General features: G+C 44.8%; 2 protein-coding genes across 3 annotated transcripts in view; one reads left to right on the top strand and one right to left on the bottom strand.

The window, feature by feature from the left end:
* Positions 1–230: 230 nt before the first annotated feature.
* On the bottom strand, positions 231–4,714 carry LOC132592487 (uncharacterized protein K02A2.6-like). The gene is made up of 2 exons (XM_060277479.1): positions 2,191–4,714; positions 231–301 (listed from the first exon to the last, which is right to left on the bottom strand). Exons 1-2 carry the CDS (start codon positions 4,670–4,672, stop codon positions 231–233), a joined length of 2,553 nt encoding a protein of 850 aa, XP_060133462.1. The 5' UTR covers positions 4,673–4,714.
* A 10,750-nt stretch (positions 4,715–15,464) lies between these two features.
* Positions 15,465–27,697, top strand: part of PIGR (polymeric immunoglobulin receptor) — a 28,120-nt gene continuing 15,887 nt past the window's right edge. The window contains exons 1-2 of one of the 2 annotated variants that reach the window (XM_035123130.2): positions 15,467–15,601; positions 27,155–27,380. The gene's annotated coding sequence lies outside the window, so the exon portion shown is untranslated. Of the gene's footprint in view, positions 15,602–27,154; positions 27,381–27,697 lie in introns of both variants that reach the window. The other variant, XM_035123128.2, reaches the window with a different exon arrangement.

Here is a 27,697-nt window from a genome sequence, read left to right as displayed (position 1 = left end):
GCCGCCCAGCACCTGCTGCCTAAGGCAGCTGTCTCACTCTGCCTAATAAGGCTGGCCCTGGTGAAGTGAAACCACTGGTAGCTGTTGCATCATGACAAAGGTGGGAGATACCCCTCTTTCTGGTCCATGCTAGGTGGAATAAGACAGTGCTGCTGCCCCATACAGCTGTACAGTTGCTGTACAGTTGATAGCATCTCTGGAACTGATGCTGCTGGCATCAGAAGGGCCAACTAGCCATGTACCAACTGTGCAGCATCTTCAATGGTACTGATTGCAGAGCCTCCACTTACTCGACTGCCTCCTGGAGTCAAAAGGTAAAGGTGAGAAGGACCCAGTCCCTACATTGCCATGCTGCAGCCTCTTTCAGCTTCATCCAGCAATGCCTTGGCCATTGTTCTTCTGACAACTCCCTCTGAATTCCAGCTAATAGCACTGAAATACAGTTCCCATAATCCCCACTCAACATGATCAATGATCGGGGCTGGTGGATGGGAGTTGTGGTTCAGCAACATCTATGGGGCTACAAGATGGCCACCCCTGGTGTAGGAACATTCAAGAGCATCTTGATTTTCAATGATTCTCAATTACAGAATCTTTTCCCTCCTAACAGAATTGGTTTTCTTCAATATTGTAAATGATACAGCAACCACATATGAGCCACAAAGAATTTGGACATCCCCCCGCAGTTATGTGACAGCTACAAATGAAGTTTACAAGCAAAGGTAAAGTTAGAAGATGTCTTGTCTAGCCTAAGCACATTCTCATGCTTAGCCATTTCTCTGAAATTTAAGTTTTTTAAAAAATGTCATCCAACCAGTCTGAAAAATAGGCACCAGCACTTCCAGAGGGTAGTTTAGCAGCTGATGCCAAGGAAAGAATGAGAAACTGATTCGAACTAATGTGCAGAATCTTCTAGTTAAAATACTAACATGCATAAATGGGGGAGAGCCGCTAATGTTCTGCACGCTTGGTATATGAACTGCAATTTCCCAAAATAGCCAGTCGAATGCTTAGAAGGGAAAAATTGAAGAAGAATTATGCGTTGCAAGAAATAAGGATGAGCCAGTAGATGGCACTCCTTTCACTGGTGTTAAGGGTTATTACACTGCTGCAAATGTTATTTCAACCAAAAAACAAAACAAAATGCAAGGTCTATTGAAATGTACTCGGAGTCGAGAGTGAATTTCATGCTCTTTATTCAGCTCATAGTCATCAAGGAGAAGAGGAGAAGAAGAATGGCTCTTTTCCCAAAACCATCTGCTTATATACATTATTTACACAATGGGCCTTGCGTGATTGGCTACTTCAGGGCTACACCTGTGGGCCAATTATATTGTGGATTGACTTCTGCCTGCAGCCTGATTGGCTGCTCCTACAGGCCAATCAGGTAGCAGATTCACTTCTGCCAGCCGCCTGATTGGCTGCTCCAGCAGGCCAATCAGGTTGCGGATTCACTTCCACCTGGAGTTGGATTGGGTAGCTCCCACTGATTCTGAATCCTATTGTTCTAGGATTCAGCTCAGTACATAACACCCCTCCCCTCTAAGTTCCAGTCCTGCCCGGGAAGTTGCATTCGTAGTCCCCAAGGTCTGCTGGCCGCCTCCGTGTGCGTTGTGGCCTGGGGTGTTCCTTGGTCAGGGGTTCTGGTTCTGGCTCGTGTTCCGAGGCTGCTGGCTGTGCCGGGGCTGTCTGGTCTGGCGCCACTGAACCACTAGGTTGTGGCTCTGGTTCCGGTGTCCTTCCAGCCTCGGGGCGCCCCTCTGTGCCTACTGCTTCTGCTTCCCCTGTCCACCCCTCTCGCTCTACAGGCCTCACTGCCCTGCTGTCCCCTTGGGACCCCTCTGTCCCGCTCTCCTCCCGGGTTCCTCCTGGGAATCGTCGCCGTAGCTGGTCGCAGTGGCGGCGCCAACATTGCCCCCCTTCCGTTAGTACCTCGTACGACACGGGACCGGTCACCTTGGTGACTGTGGCGGGTACCCATGCTGGGCCTGCCCCAAAATTCTTTGCGTACACTGCGTCCTGGGCCACAAATGTCCGGGGGTTCCTGCCTTTCCCCACCACTACCTCATCCTGAGCTCTGTCGGGGTGAAGTCGGTCCAGTCTAGTTGCAAGGCGCCGGCCCATTAGTAGTTCAGCTGGGCTCCGGCCCGTCGTTGTGCTTGGGGTGCTGTGCTAGAAGAAATGCGGCAAGGCGGTATTCCCAGTCCCCTTGTGTCATGCGGCGGAGGCTGTCCTTGGTGGTCCGCACCATGCGCTCCGCTTGGCCATTGGTGGCAGGGTGGAATGGTGCTGAGCGGATGTGGCGGATGGCGTTCTGCGCTGTGAAGATCTGGAACTCCTCTGACGTGAATGCGGTTCCATTGTCCGAGACGAGGGTGTCAGGGAGCCCGTGGGTTGCAAAAAGCTTACGTAGTACCCGGATGGCTGCCGCCGTAGAAGTGGACGGTACCAGTGTGACCTCCAGCCATTTGGTGTAGGAATCCACCACTATGAAGAATGTTTTTCCCTGGAAGGGGCCAGCGAAGTCCACGTGCAAGCGTGACCATGGATGTCGGGCGGACTCCCAGGGCTGGACTGGGGCCCTTGGGGGATCCGGGCGGGATTCTTGGCAGGTCTGGCAGTGTTGGACCCAGGCCTCTATCTCTCTGTCAATCCCCGGCCACCACACATAACTCCTGGCAAGGGCCTTCATCCTCACTACCCCTGGGTGTGTCTCGTGTAGGGCTGTGAGGACCCTTTTGCGGAGGGGCTGGGGAACAACAACCCTGCTTCCCCATAACAGGCACCCCTTGTGGGCCGACAGTTCATGTTTGCGGTTTGTGTAGCCAGCGAATTCTGGCCCGGGGCTGCTGCTGGGCCATCCTCGCCACACCCAGTCCAGGACCCGGGAGATGACCCTATCTTTTGTGGAATGGTGCGCAACTTCTTGTGCCTGAATGGGTCGGTCGGGAAGCAGCTCCAGGGTCATAACCTCTTGCGCAGGCGCTGGGTCGGGGCCTGTTTCTGGTAGTGGTAGCCTGCTGAGGGCGTCTGCGTGGCCCATCGCCTTCCCAGGGCGGTGGATTAGTGCATACTGGTAGCCGGCAAGGAAAATTGACCACCTGAGGACACGTGGAGACAACACTTGGGGGGTCTGCTTCTCGGGGGCAAACAGGCCAAGCAACGGCTTGTGGTCAGTCACTATGGTAAAGGGCCGCCCGTACAAGAAATCATGGAATTTTTTTACGCCCTTCACGATTGCCAGACCCTCCTTGTCAATCTGTGAGTAGTTTCGTTCGGCTGCAGCAAGCGTCTGGGAGAAGTATGCCACCGGCACCTCTCTTCCATCCGGGAGTTGGTGTCCCAGGACAGCGCCGATGCCATAGGGAGAGGCGTCGCATGCCAGCACCACTGGCAGCCTCTCGTCGAAGTGTGCCAAGACTGAGTTCGAGACGAGCAAGTCCTTGACTGCCTGGAATGCGGCCCTTTGTCGCTGGCCCCACACCCAAGGGGCCCTTTTATCTAGGAGTCTGTGTAGGGGCTCCGCTACCGCTGCCTTATGGGGAAGGAAGGCATGGTAAAAGTTCAATAGTCCCAAGAATGACTGAAGTTCGGGCTTGCTCTTGGGCGCTGGGGCCTCACAAATGGCCCGTACCTTGTCACCGGTTGGATGGACCCCTTCTGCGTCCACCTTAAATCCCAGAAAGTCCACCTGCGGCACTCCCAGTAAACACTTTTCCCGCTTCACCTTGAGGCCCGCCGTCTGGAAACGGTGCAGGACGGAGCGGAGGCGGTCCTCAAATTCCTCTGGTGTGGGCCCGGCGATCAGTACATCATCGAAGAAGGGGGTGACGCCAGGAATCCCTTTAAGGAGAGAGTCCATTAGATTCTGGAATATGCCTGGTGCCACGCTAACGCCAAATTGCAGCCGCTTTACTCTGAATGCCCCTCTGTGCGTCACAATCGTCTGAGCCTCTGCTGTGGCTTCGTCCACAGGCAACTGTTGATACGCTTGGGCCAAGTCCAGTTTGCCAAAGATTTTTGACCCAGCCAGGGTGGCGAGGACATGGCTGACCACTGGCACTGGGTATGCATGGGCCGTGAGAGCCTTGTTTATGGTGCATTTGTAGTCTGCACAGATGCGGACCGAACCGTTAGGCTTGACGGGTGTGACAATTGGAGTTTCCCAGGGGGCGTTGGGCACCGGCTCCAGCACTCCTTGCTCCACGAGCCGGTCCAATTCCTCGTCTATGCGGGGTTTCAGGGTGAACGGGACCCGGCGGGCCTTGTGCCTGATGGGTCGTACAGCGGGGTCTAGCTGTAGGGCAATGGGGGGTCCTGTATATCGTCCCAATGCCCCATCGAAAACCCCTGGAAACTCTTTGCATATGGCGTCCACGTCCACTTGTAAGCTAGTGCGGTTCACCCCGGTAACGGCTAGCCCCAGAGGTCCAAACCATGCCAGTCCCAGTAAGCTAACGTAGGGGCCCTTAACTACCAGCAAGTCCAATTGTTGCTTTCGCCCTCGATATTGCACCCTGAAGGTCCCCACCCCCATTGTAGGGACCTTACGTTTCTGGAAGTCCCGGAGGGTGAATGGGGCCGGCCTTAGTTTGGGACCCCCATTAGGGCACAGTTCCCTTAATGTTCGGGCCGAGATTATGGATAGAGTTGAACCCGTGTCCAGCTCCATGCGGCATGGGGCTCCCTCTATCTGTACCTCTATATAAATTTTCTCTGTGCTGGGATGGGGCAACTGGGATACCTGGTAGTCCGTGATCTCCGTCGAGTTGCCTTGGTGCATGGTGCCGTGTGACCTGGGGCTCCTGGGTCGGTCATCTGATGCTTGTCGACGGGTGAGTCGAGCCCGACACACCCGGGCGATGTGTCCCAATTTTCGGCACTGCCTGCACTCTGCGTTGCGGAAACGACAGGTCCTCCTCTCGTGGTTCTCCCCGCAGCTTGCACAGTTCCCTCCTTCTCGTCGAGGCTGCTGTGGTGTGTGTGCTGCTTGAGTGCGCCGCTGTACTCGGTGTACTTCCTCCCTGTCAGATTCGGATTCGTCGGTGAGGTCTTCGTGGTAGACCCTCGGTTGGGATGGCGGGGCCGGTCGTGCCTCTTGCGTTGACCTCTCGGCGGCTTCGGTTGCCAGGGCTTCCTCCAGAGCAATCTGGAACGTGAGGTCTTTTTTTGCGTAGAGGCGTCGTTGCAACATCTCGTTCCTCAGGCCACCGACGAGGCGGTCACGAAGCATGTTCTCCAACTCTGAGAAGTTGCATAGCCGGGCGGCTTGGCGGAGGGAGGTCACAAACCCAGTTATGGTTTCCCCCGGGGCTTGCCGCTTTGCGTAGAAGGCATTTCGGCAAGCTACCACCGAGGGCTGTGGTGAGAAGTGCTCCTTCAGCCGTTCCATTATTGTTTTGTAAGAGACGGTAGCGACATCTCTAGGTGCAAGGAGAGCCCGGGCGATTTCAAACGTCTCCTCTCCACAGACGCTGAAGAATGTCGCCCTCTTCATGGCATCGTTGGTGACTTCTTTCGCTTGCAGGAGGAAGTTGAAACGGGCGGCGTACCCTTCCCAGTCTCCTGATGCTGGTTTGAATGGCGAGAAGCTGCTGTCGGTTGCCATTCTGGGTTCCTTGGGTCCTGGAGCTGAAGCCTGGATGCACGGTGCGATGCAGCGGTGCAGCAGGTGGCGGTGCTGCGGTGCAGTGCGTGGTGGCGGTCAGCTCAGCAGGATCCCACCTTCGTCGCCAGTGAAATGTACTCGGAGTCGAGAGTGAATTTCATGCTCTTTATTCAGCTCATAGTCATCAAGGAGAAGAGGAGAAGAAGAATGGCTCTTTTCCCAAAACCATCTGCTTATATACATTATTTACACAATGGGCCTTGCGTGATTGGCTACTTCAGGGCTACACCTGTGGGCCAATTATATTGTGGATTGACTTCTGCCTGCAGCCTGATTGGCTGCTCCTACAGGCCAATCAGGTAGCAGATTCACTTCTGCCAGCCGCCTGATTGGCTGCTCCAGCAGGCCAATCAGGTTGCGGATTCACTTCCACCTGGAGTTGGATTGGGTAGCTCCCACTGATTCTGAATCCTATTGTTCTAGGATTCAGCTCAGTACATAACACCTATAGAGAAATTAGATACAATTGATGAACTGATGGGTGGGGAGGGTGCAATTTTGTAGATTGGGCAGAAATCAAAGCAATCATCAAAAGGGTGGGGAGGGAGTGATAAATGTTTGTGTGTCCTGTGTGTTGCGCTCCCTCCCTCCCTCCCTCCCTCCCTCCCTCTGTGTGTGTGTGTGTGATTGGTGGTTGCACCTACTTTTCCCACACCCTCTGTTAGACTGAAGTCTCTGAAGTGACTGTGGCTCTATTGCCAATTCCCACCACAACACAAGGGTAATTTTGAACTCTTTTGTCCCAAGTCCTAAAGGTAACAAGGGACTTTAGAATACCAGACTATCTCTTATCTCCAGTGCTTTTCTTGAGGGGACGCAGGGGTATGCCTACCCCTAAACATTTTGTTAATCTAAATTTGGCCTCATTGAGGGGCAGTATTTCAACATGAGTAGGAAAATGAGAGTACCCCTAAATATATTTTTTAAGTAAAAAAAGCACTGCTTATCTCCAGAAATAACCTGGTGAGCCCCACCACTCATGCTATGTTTGGGACTGTTGTTATCATGAGATGCCCTCGGAATGGTTTTAACCAAGTATTTTAAGTGGCCAGTAATGCTTAAGGCATCTGTAGTGTATAGTAGCACTGTATGTGGGACAGCCCCCCCTCTTTCTCTCACCAAGGTGAACTCCTGAACTCCTTTTGATCCCACTGGGTGATGCTCCTTTGAGGCATTGCTTGCCAGTTTCTACTACCTTCCGAGCTGCCTTTACTTCCTTCTCCCCTACTTATTCAATCTCCTCCATCTTCTTGTCTCCCTTTTATCCTGGGCTGCTCAACTCCTCTGCTACCGTACTTGTCCGTACCATCTCCTGCTTTTTCTTCACAATTTCCCTTACCTTGGGACCTGCTATTGATGTGCTACCATTTACCAATTTATCATCTGGCTGGTTGGGGGTTTCCATCTTCACCGCAGTGTTGCCCCACTCTGTCCTTTACAGTCTGCCTGACTTACCTTCCAGGCGGACAGCAAAACCATTGGAGTGATGGAGAAACTGGCACTCCCAGCACCAAGGTTTCACCCCAATCAACTCTGCGCTTTTTATAAACAATATTGATATCTGTTTCATTGTGATGCTTACAATAAAATAATTTTTACCCACCCCACTCTGTACAAAAGATGAATGCCATTGTAAGGCCCTCTACTTCTCACTCACAATTCCTTCCTGAGCCATTCCTGTTTCCCTGTTGACATCCTCTTGGTCTGTTACTTGAGATTTTGGCTCCTGCCTTCCATCTGACTCATGATGGCAATTTCTTGGTCTAATGTTTGGGCTGCTAACTTGTATGAGCTGCTCTGATCACTGGCACCAAAAGAGATTGATGTGTAACAGACAGTCACCAGCCACTGGGGAAGCAAAAGTTTACACATTATGACAAGCAAAAAAGGGGCTCTTTTTGTACTATGTGTCTATTTTTAGGTTGTCTGAAACTGAACTCAATCTACTTCCAATTGTGATACCAATTGTGCTTGGATTTCTTGTTCTGGCTGCAGCTGTTATCATTGTACTTCTTAAGATAAGGAAGCGAAAGAAGGATGGTAAGCAAAACCATCTATTCTCTTGGTACTTTTGTGCATTTGGTTCTTGTTGGGACAGCAAAATGTGGCACAAAGCAGCCCTTGCTGGCATCGTGTTCAGTTTTCAGTCACAATGGATGCAGGTTGGCTAGATCTTGCTGATCCAAAGTGTGTCTGATTTAAGATGGAGCATTTGTTTATGTATCCATTATATCAATGCACTTGAACCACAACTTTCACAAGGGGACTGGCTATAAATCATAAAATGCATACAACATTGTAGTTGTGCAATACCAACAGTACTGTACAAGCCTATTCTTTCCTTAGAAGTAAGCCCTACTGAGCTCAATGAGGCTTAATCCCAGGTAAGCAGGTATAAGATTGCAACCTAAGTCCTAAAACATAATTCCTACAAGGTATATAAGGAAGCAGAAGCCCAAGAACATGTTTCTTGAAGGCCTGGCAGCATAAGACTTTAACCTTAGAAAAATGAGGCAAAAGATCTACAGTAGCAACATGGGCCTTAAAGCTGTTTTAAAGCTGGGCTGCCACTACCAAAAAGGTCACACTTCTTCTCTCAGCCAGGACAAGCACCTGGAGGAAGCTCTCAGCAAAATGTCATCAGTTCCTGAGGACATTGGCAAGGCAGAATTCATTCTCTAAGGTATCCCAAGTCATGTGGAGCTTTAACAACAGTACCTTGACTTTAGCTCAGAAACAAATGGGCAGGCAGTTCTCTCAATACTGACACAATATGCCCTGTAAAGCTACCACTGATTAGTGATTGTGCAGCTGTATATTGGACCTGCTGAATTTTCCAAACCTGCTATGCAATAGTCTAATCTAGAAGTTACCACCATGGCATCTATCATGGGTGCAAACTCTCCCTTTCCAGAAGAGGGTACAGCTGGCAAATCAATAGAAACAGGGGGGAAAGGAATATCTAGTTAATGAGGAGCAGTACTGGCTTCAGGAGTGCTCCTCTGCCCCAAATTTTGTGTACCTGGTTCTTACAGGGAATGTGATCCTATTCAGAAAAGGCAGAGCACCCACCACTCCTGGTTTCTTAGGTCTCCTGTCTTCAGTAAGTAGTGTGACTTATCTGGTGAGGGCCTAAGTTGTCCGTTATTTTTGCCTCAATAGTGAGGTAGTGGGCCAATCTGAGTTTGTTTGATTGTTAAATGTCAGAAGCAGTAGTGGCATGTGATTGCCCAGAGCACCATCGGAGGTGGTGGTGCGACATTCCCCAGGACAGGATGGGTGGGGGCAAAGCATTGCTTTTAAGATGTTCAGAGCACAAGCTATTTGCACATGAATATTATTTTGCTCGCTGGCTTCTCTGGGACAACTCTCACTGCCAAATCTAGTAAACCTGCATAACATACTGAAACATCAATTTCTTTTGAGACTAGCGGTATGTCTTCTTAGCCACAGAAGTTACCCCAGTGGTCAATGGATAAAAACGTAATTATCTGTTGGGTTTTTACCAAAAGCGTCATATGACATTCCTGCAAGAAACCCTGAAGGAGCAATACCACTGGCTGTCCAACATTGTTCAGGAGAACAACCCATGGAAGAGCAAACAGGCTCAGCGGATGAACAAGAATCTGCTCTAGGCCCTGACAAAGGTATGTGTTCTTTCTGCCTCTGTGACTTAAATTTCCCTTGTCAGATGAATATCAATAATATTAACCTCCTTCCCAAAATGTTGGCCATAATCCATTGCACAATTGTTTGCAATGGGCCTTTCTTTCTTTCTTTCTTTCTTTCTTTCTTTCTTTCTTTCTTTCTTTCTTTCTTTCTTTTATTCCTATCATTTCTGCATGTAAAGAAATATGTGAGGGGCAGTGATGGAGCACCCCCTTCAACACATCATTTTATTGTGTTTTATTTATTGAGTCTGAGGGTGAAGGTTTGAAGCAGAGAGTCTTTCCTCCTGCCTCCTCTATGCATGGAGATTCCCCATGCAATTAAGAACCTTGCAAAATCACAGTTGAATAGTTCTGGTGCATGGCTCCCATCTGTTTAAACCCTTCCCCCCTCCTTTTCAATGCCTTTTGTAATAAGGAGGTTCTGATATAATTACTGGATGACTTTTTTTTTTTTAAAAAAAAGAAGACGCTATGAACAGCAAGCTTTTTTATGTTGAACTGACTGATCTGGTACAGTTATTTGGTGATCAAATGGTATTAAAGTTTATCGTGGCTGTAGAATGTTGAAGTCTGGAGTCAGGAAACTACTGAATAAAATAGCAAAAATGAGGCTGAGGTGTTGTTTTTTTAAAAACTTTGCAGAGTTGGTGGTTGTCAAGCCATCCTGTTTTGGGCCATGTTCAAGTACTTTAGAGACAAAGACATAAAAGTAGTTCCGAATAATTTAGCTTCTATGATTTAACCTAATTTCTCCCTCTCTCTTTGTTTTAGTTGAGGTCCAAATTGAAAATGAGTATTCTTTGCTCAGCCATGGGGCAAATCCCGAAGACTTGAGAGAAACTGATTGACTGCCTTATCAAATGAGGTTGCATATAGTTAACAGAGAATTTTCAAAGCTTGCATTATGTACTCTATTCTATGTCTAAGAAGCAGTCATTCTGCATTATATTTTCCCCTTCTGATATTGACATTAAATTATATCAGAAATACAATGTGAGGTAGACCTCTTATTAGTTTTAAAGTAATGGCCAGGATCTAGATATTTATAAGGCTCTTAATTCTGTGTTCACCCAATGAGTCTTTGCATTATGTGTGTGCCTTTGGAAATTAAGGGAAGTTTCAAAAACAGTTTGTGCTTCTCAGAATTGGGGGTTAGTATTAAAATATATATTGGTTATGTGTTAGCTCTTGGGTGCATCTCAAATCACTCTGGATCCTTGCTCTTGTGATCATCTTAGCCATGATTCATATATGAGTTTTGTATTGAGAGAGGTGATGTCACTGGTCAGCAATCATAGCTGCCAAGTTATCCCTTTTTTTTAAGGGATTTTCCCTTATGCTGAATAGGCTTCCTCGCGAGAAATGGGAAAACTTGGCAGCTATGTCAGCAATAAAAAACATGGTGTCAGTGTTTCTTTGTTCAAAGGAACCAAAGCAGCACAGGCCTAGTGACCCCATCAACTCTTCCCAGTAGGTCTTGCTCCAATGAGACAGTTGAGAGGACTGAAGGTCCCCGCCTTCCCACTGTTCTCAAAAACCCCTCCTCTCCAGGGTGTTTCCCGAATCCCAAGCAGTCGCAAACGGCATCTGCACACAACCAGTCTCTGCTCTTTTCATTTCTCTGTGTGTTCTAGGAGACCAGGGCAGAGGACAGCTGGTTGCAGCAGGAAAGGGAGACTCCCTGGATTCTTCAGCAGCCTGTCTCAACTCTGCCTCTTTGGCCAACCTCCTCTCCAGCTTCTCCTTCAGCCTTGGAGTCTGAACTGCTCTCTGCCACAGCCTCTTCCTGCTCATTAAACCCAGTTACCTCTTCTGCTTCTCCTCTGATTCTGCTCCTTCTTCCCCCTCCAGCCACCCATTGTCTTCCCAGCCCTGCTCCCCTAGCTCTGAGCCTTCTTTCCCTGAGGGTTCCCTTTGGCTGTCCCCCAGTTGGTGCCCCCCCTCCTTTGCATCCAGTCAGCCCATGACAAGTGACCACAAAATTATTTGATTAACTGAGTTTCATGTGGTGACTTTGTTGCTAAAATGCAAATAGCGAGAGCTGATGTAGAAGAGCTGTGATTCAGTGAGAGCGCACGGTTTCAAGCCATTTCCCTGGCATTTCCAGATATGATTGGGAGAGGCTCCCTGTCTAAAACCGCTTTGAGGTTTTATTTTTATAATAATATAAAATATGATTATATACGGTATATGTAATGAAATAAATAAATAAAACTCCTGAGAGCCAGTGCTTTCCAGTGGACAATAATGAGTTAGATGATTCTACTCCAGTGATCTTACTCCAGCAGGGGTCAGCAAACTTTTTCAGCAGGGGGCCGGTCCACTGTCCCTCAGACCTTGTGGGGGGGCTGGACTATATTTTGGGAAAAAAGAATGAATTCCTATGCTCCACAAATAACCCAAAGATGCATTTTAAATAAAAGGACACAATCTACTCATGTAAAAACACACTGATTCCCGGACTGTCCGTGGGCCGGATTGAGAAGGTGATTGGGCCACATCTGGCCCCCGGGCCTTAGGTTGCCTACCTCTGCTCCAGAGGATAAGGCAATGTTCCTATGTTCTTATATGGATAAAAGCAATGAAGATGGATTAGCTCCAGGGTGGCAACTAAATAGTACCGGTAGCTGGTAGCATATGAAATGAATGTGGTGAAATCGCCTTGTGACAACTTCAATACATCTAAAAGTAACATATGACTAGGGCCTTAAGCGGAATGGACCAGTGTGTTTTTCTAGGATGTCACAATTTTCTAAAGTTTGCAGATTTTAAAACATTTGACCATCTAAAGCACATATTTCAGAATTAAACAAACCACAAATATCCCAGCATCTCCTCCCTTCCAGCAAGTGCTCTCTGAAATTGCTAAGATTATTGCAATTGTTCAATAGGTTGCAACAATTTCACATGTATTTATTCCTACTCTATAATAAATAAGGCAGTGACCCAGAATAATATCGGGGCAAAGTGTTTTTACACAGTTTGTTTTTGTTTGAAAAAACTTGTGCTGGATTTTGATTTTGATGCTACTGTTACATGCTTCTTCTTCTTCTTCTTCTTCTTCTTCTTCTTCTTCTTCTTCTTCTTCTTCTTCTATTTTTGTTTTTTAAAAAATCTTCCAGTGTTTGTAAAACAACAATTGTTGTTCTCCAGCTTATGTGGGAGGGGGTAAGTAATAATGTAAATAAATAACCAATATTGGGTTGGAGTCACTCCTTCTGTTGGAGGAAGGGAACATTTGGATCAAACCCATGTTTTATTAATTTCATTGTAATCAGAGTGTGCTGGGGAGAAAAAGAATATTCATTGCACATATATTTTTCAGAAATTTGTTTGTCCCCCCCCTTCTGTACAAATAATAAAAGCTGAATTATTAAAAAAACTTTGGCTATGATTGTCAAGAAATGCAGTCAGAAATTGAGCTTCATTCATGATCATTAGGCAATTAGCACCATGTATACATCATTGTAATGGTTCAAACTCATTACATAGATAATAGCCGGTGCCTTTGAGTGCATTTCCTTGATTCTGTGAGGTTGACATTTTGTACAGCAATAACCCTGATGGAACCGCAGATGAGAAGCAATAGTTAGATAAGCTGTATGCAAACAAGGGAGAATAAAGTAACTTTGGATCTGATACTGTATAATTTTCTTTCAATGCTGGATGGAGGATGCAAATATTTTGCATAGCCTACTTAATAATGACAAGATCTAATTACCGGTAATAGGAAGTGACCCTTAACAATAAAAAAGGAACCTACATATTGCCTGCGTTGGCACCTCTTCCATCTTCAGAAAACAGAAAACAGAAGATTATGTTTATTGTATGCTGAAACATTGTTTTATTTATTCTGGGGATGAGTACAAACTGAAAATCCTTGTCCATCAGGTTTTGTGCTTTTGTATGTAAACTCAAACAATGGGAGAGGCTGAAGTTCAGGCTTCGAGTTTCCAGAGCCACCTGAGTCAGAAGGCTGTAGATCTGGCAGTAGGGATCTTTCAGGCTTCTAGGATCTGGTTTGCTTTTGCTAGAACCCCACATCCATCAAGCAAAGCCTGGTGCAAATGACATAATCTTCAAAGTTAAGGATTCTGAGCCCAGGAATTTCTTTTGAGCTCACAATTCTTCCAAACTAGCACTCCCCCTACTCACAGTTCTGGTCCCTCCTACCCCTGCCTTCTTCAACTGGGATCAAAACATTCTTTCTAAACTAATTCATCATACTCAGATCTACCGCTAAATTCTACCTTCTGCCCAGTCCTGCTGTAAATGGCTATTTTTTAAATATTTTGAATCCACTCGTTGTAATGCATAACCCTGCAGAATAGGTCCACCACTTCTAGTGTAGGGGAACAAAGTTGAATTATTTCACATTTAAATATGAACTTGCCTACGGTAATTCACACTTTCTAAAACAAGATGTGACTTGAAATACAATCATCCTTCACACTGTCCCAAATTTTGCAGTGCAGTTCTCCAGCCATGGGATATGTACAAAAAATGCACATAGGGCCTACTTTTGTAAACTGTGCATTTAAATGCATATATTAGAGAAAATAACCTATAAAATGCATTATAGTAGGGGAATATTTGAGGGACCCAGGTGGCGCTGTGGTTAAACCACTGAGCCTAGGGCTTGCTGATCAGAAGGTTGGCGGTTCGAATCCCTGTGACGGGGTGAGCTCCCGTTGCTTGGTCCCAGCTCCTGCCAACCTAGCAGTTCGAAAGCACGTCAAAATGCAAGTAGATAAATAGGAACCGCTACAGCGGGAAGGTAAACGGCGTTTCCATGTGCTGCTCTGGTTTGCCAGAAGCGGCTTTGTCACGCTGGCCACATGACCTGGAAGCTATACGCCGGCTCCCTTGGCCAATAATGCGAGATGAGCGCGCAACCCCAGAGTCGGTCACGACTGGACCTAATGGTCAGGGGTCCCTTTACCTTTACCTTAGGGGAATATTTAGCTTTTCAAATTGAAATACTTTAGGCAAAATTGCATAAACGTGTGTATATTAAGAGAAATATGTACTAAAATGCTGATCGATTTTCATGACATTTTCATGAATCATAGAATCATAGAATTCTAGAGTTGGAAGGGACCCTGAGGGTCATCTAGTCCAACCCCCTGCAATGCAGGAATCTCAAGTGAAGCATCCATGACAGATGGCCATCCAACGTCTACCTAAGGAGGATCCATCAACTTCAGACCGAGTCCTTCCCATGAATTTTCTTTAAAAAAATAACAACAACCACAAACGAATGTGGAAGATGGAGAACTAACCTTCAGACTGGAAAAAGAAGAAACTGAAATTGACATATTTACACATCTGTAACCATTTCATTCTTCAACCTGGATAATATTTAGGGTCATCTGGAATTGCCTTTAGTTCTGTTGCTGTTGCTCATTACTGTTCCTTTTGGAAACCCTGAAATTTCAGCAGTTTGTGTCACCACAGATAGCTTTCCTTGTTCTTAATTTTGCATTCCTGGGCACCATTGCATACACACATATTAAGGGAGGGGTCCTTTGACCATTGTGTATCAAGTTGAAACACTTCAGATGAACGCTCAGGATGTTTCCTTACTTGCCTTCTTGAGAAAAGAGAAAGGAGAAGTTCAGCAATGCAGTCATGGAAGGGCTGCGTGTTATTTATCAAAACTGGGTCAGAGCATTACCAAATGAGCAAACATGGGAAATATCATTTTATAATAATCCTTACCAGAACTTGGAAAAGTTATACTTATACATTAAAATTGTGCAGCCTCCAAAACACATACGCTTCCTAAACATAGAGTGTAGATTAATAAACAATGATTGCACAGTACAATGGTTCTCAATTAGCTACGTATGGCGGACCCCTGTTTTTCAAAGGCCAAGTCACAGACCCCCTATTTTTGAAATTTTTGATATCTCTGTGGTAGTTTTGTTACATGAATGGTGTCATGGACCTCCTGGGTAGGTTATGTGGACCCCCTGGGGTCCACAGACCATCAATTGGGAACCACTGGCATGGTACATTTGTGGGATGGTATTCCTTTAAGAAGTTTCAACAGGTGGATGGATGTACAGGGCTGGAGTTAAGAGGAGGTCTTATGACACTTTCACTTTTGTAAAATCCCAGTGCTGTGCCAGCTGTACTTAGGAAGCCATAAAGAGTGAAGTGACTCAAGGGTCAGATTTTCGACCTAGTAGGAGGATAGAACAGAAGAGAAAAGGTGCTTTTTCCACCAGTGGTCTACTCTGCACAACTAATCCAGAATGTGAGTAATGCTTCTTCACTATTCCCTAGAAGTGTGAAATTATATTGCTGCATTTGTAACAACAACAACAGAACAACAACGAATTTTAAAAATGAAAATGTTGATTTCCAGGCTCTGAGACATTAGCCTTCATATTTAGAAGGTCAATCTGTAGAGGTACCAAGGAAATTTAGGACTGCTTCAGAGATGCTTACTACAGTTACTTTGAACGTTTTGTTCAGGAGTCATTCCAAATCATGCAATTTATCAATTTATGTGGAGGCTATTTTAATCACTAGGTGGCAGACACATTTTTATATATAAACACTTTGATGAGTCTTAACCATGTTTACCTGAGGTAAGTCCCCATGATAGCTTGCTTATGAATTCAGCCTAGCTGTATATTTTTAAATGGGTACTAAAGAATGGAGGCCTTGTTTGGTAGATAGAGATATTTATGGAAACCATATGGATCCATTTTTTGTTGATTATTTTGGCATTGTGTGTGTGAAGGGGCTGAAAACACCACTCAGAAGCTGCCGCTGAGTGACACTTGAAGGGGGCTCTGCTGTTGCCACAAAGTCTACCACTTAGAACATCAGTTGGTGATTGTGGCAGGAAGGGAGCAGACATTGCATGAGGCTGCATTATGCAGGCATTGTTCCTAAAGAGTACCTGGTAGCGCTACCAGGATGAGGTACAAGACACAAATACACCTGCACATCAAACCAATCAGGTTTGTGCTGCTCGTAGGAGCTGCCCACTTACACAAAGTCCCCATGTACCATCTCACCCAACACAAGGCTGATGCGATGGGCTGTCTTGGGTGAAAGCCCAACTGAGCACTACAGTGCCTTTGGAATTCATCAGAAATTCTTTCCCCTGCTCCGTAGGAACCTTCAAATTAACCTCAAATTCTGCTATAGATGGAGTTCAACGACAGTCTTAGGATGTGCAAAATTCTACTGAGGACTTGCACTAGTCATCAAAATTATTTTTGCTTCCCTTGAAATTTCTGAGATACTTCACCAAATCAGGAATCTTCAAATTCACCTCAAAATGTTGCTCAAATTGAAACTCAGTAACAACTCTGGGTGTGTTAAGTGACTAAAGGAGCATCTGGTTCTCCTCTTTGTTGTGAAGCAAGATCATCTCCATCAATCTAAACTGAATGATAATGGTCACAAGCAGAATATCAGTGTGTTGCAGAAAGGTACTTGGCTCAAGGTGCACCATTCAGTAAGTCAAGTCAAAACCTAGATCAGGGCCACAGTCAAAAATCATAGAATCCAACCTCCGCAATGCAGGAATATTTTGCCCTACTTGGGGCTTGAACCCATGGCCCTGAGATTAAGTGTCTCATGCTACTGACAGCCAATGTAACTTGGAGGGGGGAGGAATCAACTAGACCTAAAACAAGTGAATCCCTTAGCATAAGGTAAACCTACCCACCAAGTCATCATAAAGGAATTTTTGTTAGACACAATTTCCCCAACATGCTGTAGTAATGTATGGCAGAACTGATGTCCTGACAGAGGAAGGTGGAAACTTTCCTATCACTGGATTGCAATTGAGGTCTACAGATTTCATTCGAAGAGCTGCCCTGACAAGTTGAGTTTTAGTGCTTTGGGAACAATATTTGGAAGGAATAGTGTATTACTAACTTTGCTAACCTTTAAATAGAGTAGGTCTGCTGAAGTTTTTTTGCTCCCGAACCAGATATTTATTTATTTAAAAAGTGGGATGTCAAATTAATCTGCCTCCAGATTTACTTTTACAGAAGTTTGGAATGAGGGGTTGGCAGGTCCTTGTGGAAGGCAGGGTGTTAAACACATCTCAGAGCAAGGAGAAAAGTTACATTTTCCTGTGGAACCATTCCTAGTTTTCTCCTCTCTTCTAAAGTTGGAACTACTGGTACTTCCTTTTACATCTTAGGGTGTGACAGAAGGCAATCAGTGTTCTAATGTTTGTGCACTAGCTTTTAAAAAATGTAAGTTGAATGTTTAATGTGCATAATAACCAGCCATTGTGCACATCCACCAGGCTGCAACCGTGTACATTCACCACCCAGCTTACATCATACCTAACATATATATCAAATTAGATACAAATAAATGAGACTATTATAAAGGAGCGTTCATAAGGTCTGTCCCCCTTTATAAACCATGTTTCATATTTTCTTCCATGTTTTTCATTAATGTTTCTTTTTAAGGCCTAAGAAAGGTCTTAAGGTAGAAGTGAAGTTAAGATGCAGGTGTGCAGATCTCTGAATCATCTTTATTCATTTTCTTGTGAAATTAACTTCACTTCTATCTTAAGAACTTTCAAGCACACTTCCAATTCTTCTAGATTAGTTCTTAAATCAGATGACTTGCCCATAAGTAGGTCATTGCAGCTGTATTATTAACTCAAGAACAAAGCACACTGTGTGATGGTCACTGTGTTTTTTAAAATAATTCTTAAGCAATTCTTGGCTCACTTTTGACTCCTGTCATGATTCAGAAACAAAAACCATGACTGCATGCAAATGATGAGCGAAGGGCACGTTATGATTATTCTAAAAAGTGGTAATGAGTCTGGTTTGCGACATGAGATAATTAATTATGAGATAGTTAATTCTTGCAAAGCTTTATGACACTTGCATCCAATTGTGTGTGAAGACCTTTAAACCTCCCCCTTAAATAAATTCAGACAAGACTCAAATTTTGGTTTGGTTTTTGGCAGAATTTAGGCCACAGCTTTATTGAGTACAGCAAGTGAGTGGTTGCATAGGCTCTGGTTCGACTAGCTCCCTGCACCGTTGCAGATAGCGCTGACCCAGAGCTCCATCATAGGTCAGCCTAGGGTGAGCACCTGGAATGGCAGAAAGCCAGGGACATGCTGTGTCCACCACCCAGATGTCCCCCTGGACTCAGGCACGGGCATAGCCCCTCGCAGGGTTGACCAAACCATTGAGTCCCTGGATTCCTATAACAGAATACCCCTTCACATAGGGATGGCAAGAGTGTTCCCCCCATCCCTATCACCTGAACCAGAGCCTATCCGCAACCTTACAAGTTGTGACAATTTGCTATGCGGCAGACAAAACCCAAATGGCACCAGCCAATCAGCGAAGTGGGGAAAATTCCTGCCTTGCCCCTGTCCCAATGACAGACAACACACAACGGCATAGCAAGGTCAAGCGTGCAAGCCCTAAATATAGGGAGAGGTGGGTGGGTGTTCTGATGCACTGACCAAAAGAATCATAGAATCATAGAGTTGGAAGAGACCACGAGGGCCATCCAGTCCATCCCCCTGCCAAGCAGGAAACACCATCAAAGCATTCTTGACATATGGCTGTCAAGCCTCTGCTTAAAGACCTCCAAAGAAGGAGACTCCACCACACTCCTTGGTAGCAAATTCCACTGCCGAACAGCTCTTACTGCATTGGCATATATAGGTCCCTTGATCCATTTTGGCTAGTGCCCATTGGTCAGATTGAACCCATCATCAAGGGACCTACTAATCGGGTGTTGTGGCTAACCAATCATACCCAACCGCAACACAAGGGTTTGGTTGCCAGGTCTCACCACATCATGTGCCCTCTTTGAGGGAGGACACAATTAAATGCAATATACTTCCTGAAAGGAGATAGCTCGGTAGAGCATGAAACTCTTAATCTCAAGGTCATGCTAGTGTGCTTACACCATGCCAACCCCCCACCTCCTCAACCCTCTCCATCTGCCTCCTGGTAAGTAGCAGTGATGCAAGCAAATATGGAGGTCTGGTCAGTGGCAGCATTTATGTTAGCCCTTTCCAGACCTTCAATCTGTGTTTATTGGGCACACATGAGGAGGGGCAGAATATGAGCAGCAGGTTCTGCCCCAGGCATTTTTATTTGAAAGCTATTGAGTCTACATGCATGCAATTGTAGGTTTGGATCTGCATGGCAAGAGGGCCCTATGAGTTGTATGTGTATAAATTCTATGCAGACATACTGCTGAATGTGTAGAGTTCAGGAGTGAGGACAGCATACAGAAATCCCATTTCTCCACTCCCAGAGCTACAATCGCTGTAAAGAGGGATTGACTGTCAAACCACGCTATGAGGTATAACTCTGGGAGGGGAATAGGGGGTCTTCTAACAACACTCAGCACACTTAAGAAGCTCCCAGAATTCTTTTGTGGAAGCCGTGACTGTTTTAAAGTGGTACATTGCCTAACATTAGTTTTCCAGTCTCAAGCCTGGCTGTGGGCAGGGCCGGAATTAGGTTTGATGAGGCCCTAAGCTACTGAAGGTAATGGGGCCCTTTATATGTCAAGCTGTCCTTTGTCAACAACAAATTGTCACAGTTTTTTGTGTTGAATCTATGGTATATGGTAATTTATGGACCTAAAGCCATTTGCACATAACAAAATATGTATTTTATCAAAGTAATTGTTGAACTGAAATACAATTGGAAATGTACATCCAGTTTTTTTTCCTTTAAATTTTTTTTGGGCCCCCAAGAGAGTGGGGCCCTAAGCTATTGCATGTTTAGCTTATACTGTACGTAAATCCGGCCACTTCATTCCCCACAAAGCTCAAATTATGAAGAAAAAGAAGGGGGGTTAGGGAAATGGCAAGTCTTCTCATCCCAGCTCCACCCTCCAATTTTAGCTTTCTAAGAACAGTAGCTGAGGTGGAGGGCGGGGAGGAAGAAGTGATAATACGGAATAGTGTACCCAGCAAACCAACATTTGAACAGTTAGTCAAGTTACCAGCACATGTACATATAAAAAGGCTCACAATGGTATGAGCCCACTTGATTTCTTTTAAACACTTCGTAGGCATCAGAATTCTGCAGAATAACCATTTCATAATATGATTAAAGCTACTGTTATCAAATGAAGATTTAACAGTTACAGTATAGCTCAATGTGCTAGATACACACACACACACACACACACACACACACTGAAGCATGTTCAGGTGTACATGCAATTGACATTTGGTTATATGTTAATACTGTATCTTTCAACTTGACACTATTTATCTTAGATGTTTATACAGAGGTAGATAATAGTGCAGATAAGAGGTAGAAAACTGGGTGACTTTGCAGAAGTACTGAAACTGGAAATGTGTGCTTGTGGGTAACATGTGAACAACGTGTGAACAGGAAGTCATGCATTCCCCACGCATGCAGAGGAGATGAGTGAGTTTCCCTTTCACAAGGTAGAGAGTTTAACCATATTCATAATGCCTGCTGCTTGCATAATTCACATAATACATGAAGCTTCCCATAATTTTGATTCCAGGTCAGCTTGTACAGTGTACCTAAACAACTTTGAAAAGGATAGTTAGCTGTATTGCTTCACTCCTATGAATTTCAGGTTTTGTCTGTATTTTCCCTTGATCAAACACATTATCAGAATACTGTAACTCATCTGGGGTAGAATGGATATCCTTAACAGGCAGGACAATTTTGACAGAGATCAAATGAACTGTAGTTTCATAAGGGATTTTAAATTGTAGGAACATATTGGGTTTGTGCTTGATGAACTCTTGAGATATTTAGTTTGATTGTAAGACTGGCAACAGAACCATAATTAATTGATAAATTAATCTTCAATTTTGTGGAGTACTTTATTTACCGTATTTACTCAGTTCTAATGCTCACCTTTTTTGGCCAAATTACATGGCGAAAATTAAGGTGCACATCAGATTCAATGGCACATTTCACCAGCAAATACTTTTTTTGGTTTCAAGGTTCTGAAAATTGAGGTGCGCATTAGATTCAATGGTGCCTTAGACTTGAGTAAATACTGTAGCTGTTTCATTTTTTTTTAAGGTGTTAAAAATCTGATTCTGTTTTTAGAAGGCTTTATGATCAGCCCAGATTCTCAGGGTCAAGACTGTAAATGAGAAGTACTTTGTAACTTTCTACTTTATTAGTCTGTGATACTTTCAGTAATGAATTAGCTATGACCTTTGGTTCACCTTTGTCCTAAAGTGTATCTTACAGGGGTTTAATTTTACAACAGCCAAGCCTTTTGAAACCATCCATTTTCACAGTCAGTTTCAATAACAGAAATCAGGGCCATTTTCCAAGCAATTCCCCATTGTGAGGTCAGATTGTTCAGAGTGAAGGATACTTTTTTGCGATTGTTTTGTGACTTGGTATTTTTTTAAAAAAAATTCTATACCGCTTTATATTTTAAATAAAAATCTCAAAGCGGTTTACAGCATATTAAATCAATAAATCAATAAAATAATAGCCGGGTGATGTTTGTATTTCATTTCCTCCTAAACTGCCTGGTGAATATTAACTAATTGTGTGCTGGGAAATAAGAATTTATAGAAACTGCTTAGTTCCGACTGTGAATGGTTAGGCTATAACAATACACATACATAATATCTGAAGGAGCATCTCCACCCCCATCGGTCAGCCCTCTTCTGAGGGTCTTCTGCTGGTTCCCTCATTGCAAGAAGTGAAGTTACAGGGAACCAGGCAGAAGGCCTCCTTGGTAGTGGTGCCCTCCCCGTGGAACATCCTCCCTTCTGATATCAAGGAAATAAACAACTATCTGACTTTTAAAAGACACCTGAAGTCAGCCCTGTATCAAGAAGTTTTTAATGTTTGATGTTTTAGTCTGTTTCAATGTATGATGTGAGCTGCACAGAGTGGCTGGGGAAACCCAGCCAGATGGGCATGGAATGTATGTATGTATGTATGTATGTATGTATGTATGTATGTATGTATGTATGTATGCATGTACTGCATGTGTGTGTGTGTGTGTGTGTGTGTGTGTGTGTGTGTGTGTGTGTACTGTATTTTCCTGCATATAAGACTACTTTTTAACCCAGGAAAATCTTCTCAAAAGTCGGGGGTCGTCTTCTACGCCAGGCCGTATTTCTTATATGGCGAGTATATCCCAAACTCTACATTTTAATTGGAAAAGTTGGGGGTCGTCTTATACGCCCAGTCGTCTTATATACCGGAAAATATGGTATAAATAAATAAATAAAAAATATATAGAGACATATATACACATGACACATCAGAAGTGTGAATACGACTGCAACCTTTCTCAAAACATTGCATATGTGAATGTAAATTACGAGAGGCAAATTTTGGCTGACTTTCAAGGTGACTATATGCAAATTAAGGGACCCAGGTGGCGCTGTGGGTTAATCCACAGAGTCTAGGGCTTGCTGATCAGAAGGTCGGCGGTTCGAATCCCTGCAACGGGGTGAGCTCCCGTTGCTTGGTCCCAGCTCCTGCCCACCTAGCAGTTCGAAAGCACGTCAAAGTGCAAGTAGATAAATAGGGACCACTCCGGCGGGAAGGTAAACGGCGTTTCTGTGTGCTGCTCTGGTTCGCCAGAAGCAGCTTTGTCACGCTGGCCACATGACCCGGAAGCTGTCTGCGGACAAACGCCGGCTCCCTCGGCCTATAGAGTGAGATGAGCGCCGCAACCCCAGAGTCGGACACGACTGGACCTGATGGTCAGGGGCCCCTTTACCTTTACCTTTATATGCAAATTATAAAAGTTACACACACACACACCAATGTTCCTGAGACTGTGGCTTGGGTGTGTTCCCGGATTCTTGGGAATTTCAGGTAGAAGCAAAAGTCAGTAATGCTTTCTACCAGCCATGGCCCTATCTAGAACAATCAGACCTTACCACAGTTATCAAAGCATTAGTGAATCTCAGACTCAGCTATACAGCTGCAAATAAAACCTTTTGAATGTGTTGTAAAGTGCAATATACAGTTGTGACACTAGATAACTCCAGGTTATCTTAGGGACTGGTTGCCCCTGTATCAACTGGTCCCTGCCTTAAGATGTACCGTACTTCACAGACCCTGTTGAGATAATTGAATCATAGAGTTGGAAGGGGCCTTGAGGACTGTCTGGTCCAACTCCCTGCAATACAGAAATATGCAGCTGTCCTGCACGGGGATCAAACCTGCAACTTTGGTGTTATCAGCACCATGCTCTTACCAACTGACCTGCAAATACAATCATATTAGCTGTTTAAATGATGAGAAAGGGATGGGTTTTTAAAAAAATATTTGAACTGATCTTTTAAACTTCGATGATATTTTATTGAACTTATGTTGCATCCGTTTTATCCCTTTTGCACAAGCTGCCTGACGAGGGCTTTTCTCTACAAGGCAGCATAGAAACCTTTTCAATAAAGCACACATACTACCAGGAAGTGGCAGTCAGCTGTTTTGATTACAAAGGGGGGGGGGAGAGAGAATCAACTTCAATCTTGGCCAAGGCAAACAAAGCATAGAAGGACATATTGTGACTGATCATAACCACTCTTATGGGCATTAAACAAGAATGTTTTAGAATGTTTGTCCCAGGAATGATACTATTTCTTTGACCTATATGCTAGATTAGCATGGCAAAGGAGGAGGGAAAGACTAGACTCTATTCTTCATATATAGTTGGGACTGATAAGATCAGGGGGGGGCCAAGGTTTACCTCACCTGGGCTGATTCACTCCCGCGGAGATTGTTCCATGGGCCAGATTGCATCTGTGTCTGTGCAGACATAATTTCCGGCGCCACGGAAGCAAGTCCCTGCTCTGTGCTCTGCTGGTTTAGCGCAGCGCACGGGGACTCGCCAAGTGGGCGGCTCGGTTCGGGGATGGCTCGAGGGCTGTTTAAATGACCCCTGCGGGCCGCAGGTTGCCAACCCCTGGATAAGATGATGCTATCTTCTATAATAAAGCACACAGTGTGATGTGGGATTACTCTAAGACAGAGCTTTCCAAACTGTGTGTCGTGGCATGCTAGTGTGTCAGCTGCAGTGTGTTGGTGTGTTGCGCAAATGCTCCCCTCACTCCTCCCGGAGCTGGAAAGGGGTTAGTTTAAGCTCTGGTTTGCTAGTAAAACTGAATTACTGTGTCACGAAATGGTGCATAGGTATCTAAAAAGTATGTCACCAACATTAAAAGTTTGGAAAGCTCTAACCAGACATAGGGCCTTCTCGGTAGTGGCACCCGCCCTGTGGAATGTCTTTCCAACAGATGTCAAGGAAATAAGCAGCTATCCTATTTTTAAAAGACATTTGGAGGCAGCTCTGTTTAGGGAAGATTTTTTTATTTAATGCTGTATTGTTTTAATATTTGATTGGGAGCCGCCCAGAGTGGCTGGGGAGACTCAGCCAGATGGGCGGGGTACAAATAATAAATTATTATTATTATATTATTATTACTAAGATCTCCAGCAATTCATAGTTCACACCACCTGCATAGAAATAGATAGATAGATTAGATAGTATATAATACAAAATTTTATATAAAATTAATACTTGTTGATACATTTAATATGACTTAGACTCCCCTTTGAAGGAAATGAGTCACTAATGAAGTGACAGTAATAAGTGTTTAAAAAATACTCTAAACCACTATGCAGTCAATCTGTGAGAGAATAGAAATGCAAATATAGCTGTCTGTCTGTTCAGGTTAAAGCTTGTACCACAACTTCCCGCTTCCTGATATGCACCAGTGATTTAAATCCGCTAGTCAAATTTTGTTTGTAAGGGCAGCCTCATTCTTTCCTGCTGCCAGAAATGATGATGGATCTTGTGTTACTTTGTTTTATAGTTTTCTCTTGATGTTTGAAGTCCTGTCACAACAAACCTTTCTTTGCAATCCTAAATCCTAGAAATTTAAAGCAGAATTACAAAATGCACCATATTCTGCTATTTTTATTCCTACATGCAGTGCTTTTCTTTCTGGGGGTATGCAGAGGTACGCATACCCTTAAACATTTTGTGAATCTAAGTTTGGCCTCATTGAGGGGCAGTATTTCAATATGAGGAGGAAAATGAGAGTACTCCTAAACTTTTTTTCTTTTTAGAAAAAAAGCACTGCCTACATGTGTGTGATAATGACTCAACATATTTATGTTGATTTTTAGTATATATTTCTTATTCCCTTGCAGAAACAAATGTTTGTTGAGATAAGTACCTTTAATAAAATGTTTGGTATGAGATACACCAAAATTTAAATCAATGGAAGTTTGCTTTTACTGATATGTCTTAAAATTTAGGATATCAATGAAAAGTCTCTGAGAATTCTCACATTTACTGGTAAATCTCAAGGCCAAGCAAATGACTTTTACTAAATTCCATTGTCTTTTCAGTTTACCATGGTATGCGGGACAGTGTTCTGCATAAGCATTGTGACACAAACATTTCTGTACATTAAAGAAAACAACTTCATTTCCCTTCAGTGAATAACCCAATTTTATTCACATTTCCCTCTGCACTGATTTTCTGGGCTAGTGTGATGGTGCAGAAAATTCTGAACAGTACAGCTACTCAGAGAACCAAGTCACCAATGACTGCAGTTCAATGTTTGTGAGGAAAAGGAACACTGTTGGGTTGATCAAGACTAAATCCTGATATAACCTCTAGGGTGGAGCCAGCATCAGGGCCTGGCAATGTCTGGCACCTGCCAATGCCTACATTAGGGCCCTCACTGCTGATTCCCAGAGCTCCCTGGTCTTGCTCTTCCTTTTCCTCTTTGCTGCCTGTCCTCTCACTTGTCCTCTCCAACCATGCAAACAGCAAGAAGATTAAGAAGAAAGAGCAACAGCCTCCACTTGCCATGGCCTCTGCTTTGGGTGCTGAATGGGAGGATGAGCAAAAGGGCAGTGGTGACAGTGACAAGGAGGGAGGCCCACTCAGATATGAGGTGCCATTGAAGCATCTTGTACAAGCCCCCCCCCAATCTTGAACCAACATTGGTGATGGAAACCGGAAACCAAGGGAATGGTAGGTGCGGGAGGATGAGGCTTGATGACAAGGGAAGAGGGGAGAGGACCTTGAGGCAAGATGGACTAATGAGAATTGTGTAACTGAAGGAATCCCTCAGTAGCAATGAGGGCCAAGAAGTAATTGGATGTAGCATCATAGAATCATAAAATTGTAGAGTTGGAAGTGCCCCTTGGGATCATCTAGTCCAATTCCCTGCAATGTGGGAATCTCAACACACAGTCCCCAATCCAATTAGAAACCGTACCAGACCCTGCTTACCTTTGCATATTATGCAGGAGCCGGAGAATGATTTGTTCAAGTAAGAGAGCTTTTGTGAGAAAACTTATTTAACCAACTGAGAAAATATTTCAAGCTTCCAGAGAATGAGAGGACCTTGGTTTAAAATATTCTAAAGCCAAGGCCATCTTGTTTGTTTTATACCAGCCTCTAGCTGGGAAGTGTTATAGCAGACGGAGGCTCAGAATCTGAAAGGGCATTTTTTTCATTGTCCAGGAGTTAATAAATAGCCTAAGACAAGTAGCCATTGAGCAACACCACAGCAAGAGGAAGAAAGAACAACAAGGCATCTTTTATGCAAAGGAGGAAATAAAATATTTTCACTTCTGGGAATTACCCCTTATAACAAAGTCCATCACCTGATCCCCAGAGAATTAATTCTTCAGGCTATTTGCACACTGCTTACTTGGCATTCACTATAGTCTCTGCCTGCACAAATGCTGCAAAACACCCCTTCCTGGATGGTAAGATCAGGGCCGTCTTCAGTATATCTGGTCCCGTGGTGCAAAGATCTCTCTCCCCCCCTGTTTCCCAGAGTTGCTGACCTTTTTACAGCGCTGCTGACAGCTTTGCGGGGCTGGAGGAGGCAGGCAGCGGCTGGAGGGTGGCTCCTCCGGCAGGGATGCGGCGCTGCTTCAGTGAGGCGGGTGAGCTGATGCCGAGAGGCGCCACGTCCAGCCTTCGTCTCTTCCCTGGTGCCCTGCAGAACTTGGTACCCTGGTGCCCCATGCCACTTGCATCTATGGGCAAGACACCCCTGGGTAAGATGACTTGGCTGCCATGACTACACGTGCGCCCCTGCACAATTGCACTCACACAAACACAACCCATGCCTCTTCCCATGCGATTGTTTCCAAGCCTTGAGGAAATAGTTCAGAGCGAAGCTTCAGGCAGCCTCAGGCCATGCCTAAAATTCAGTGCCAAACAACCTGCAGTTGTCTGCTCAGAGGGTAAGGTGGGGTAAGCAGAAATTAGTGGGATTTCTTGGTTTGTTAAAACCCTTATGATGGGAGGAAGAGAAAAAAAGCAAGGATTTTGGATGAACATTCCATGATGGGACACATTGCAGGAGGGTTAG

The sequence above is a fragment of the Zootoca vivipara genome, chromosome 7, assembly GCF_963506605.1.
Source record: "Zootoca vivipara chromosome 7, rZooViv1.1, whole genome shotgun sequence".
Taxonomy (NCBI): Eukaryota; Metazoa; Chordata; class Lepidosauria; order Squamata; family Lacertidae; genus Zootoca; species Zootoca vivipara.
Note: the sequence above shows the minus strand (reverse complement) of the source record. Positions and strands in the feature narration are given on the sequence as shown.

Bases quoted from the DNA above. Each gene is read 5' to 3' on its own strand.
- LOC132592487 (XM_060277479.1), bottom strand. From the start codon at position 4,672: ATGGAGCTGGACACGGGTTCAACTCTATCCATAATCTCGGCCCGAACA. The intron at 302-2,190 runs TTGCCGCATTTC...TTTTGACTCCAG, and splicing joins AGGGGACTGGGAATACCGCC to GAGGCAGTCGAGTAAGTGGA.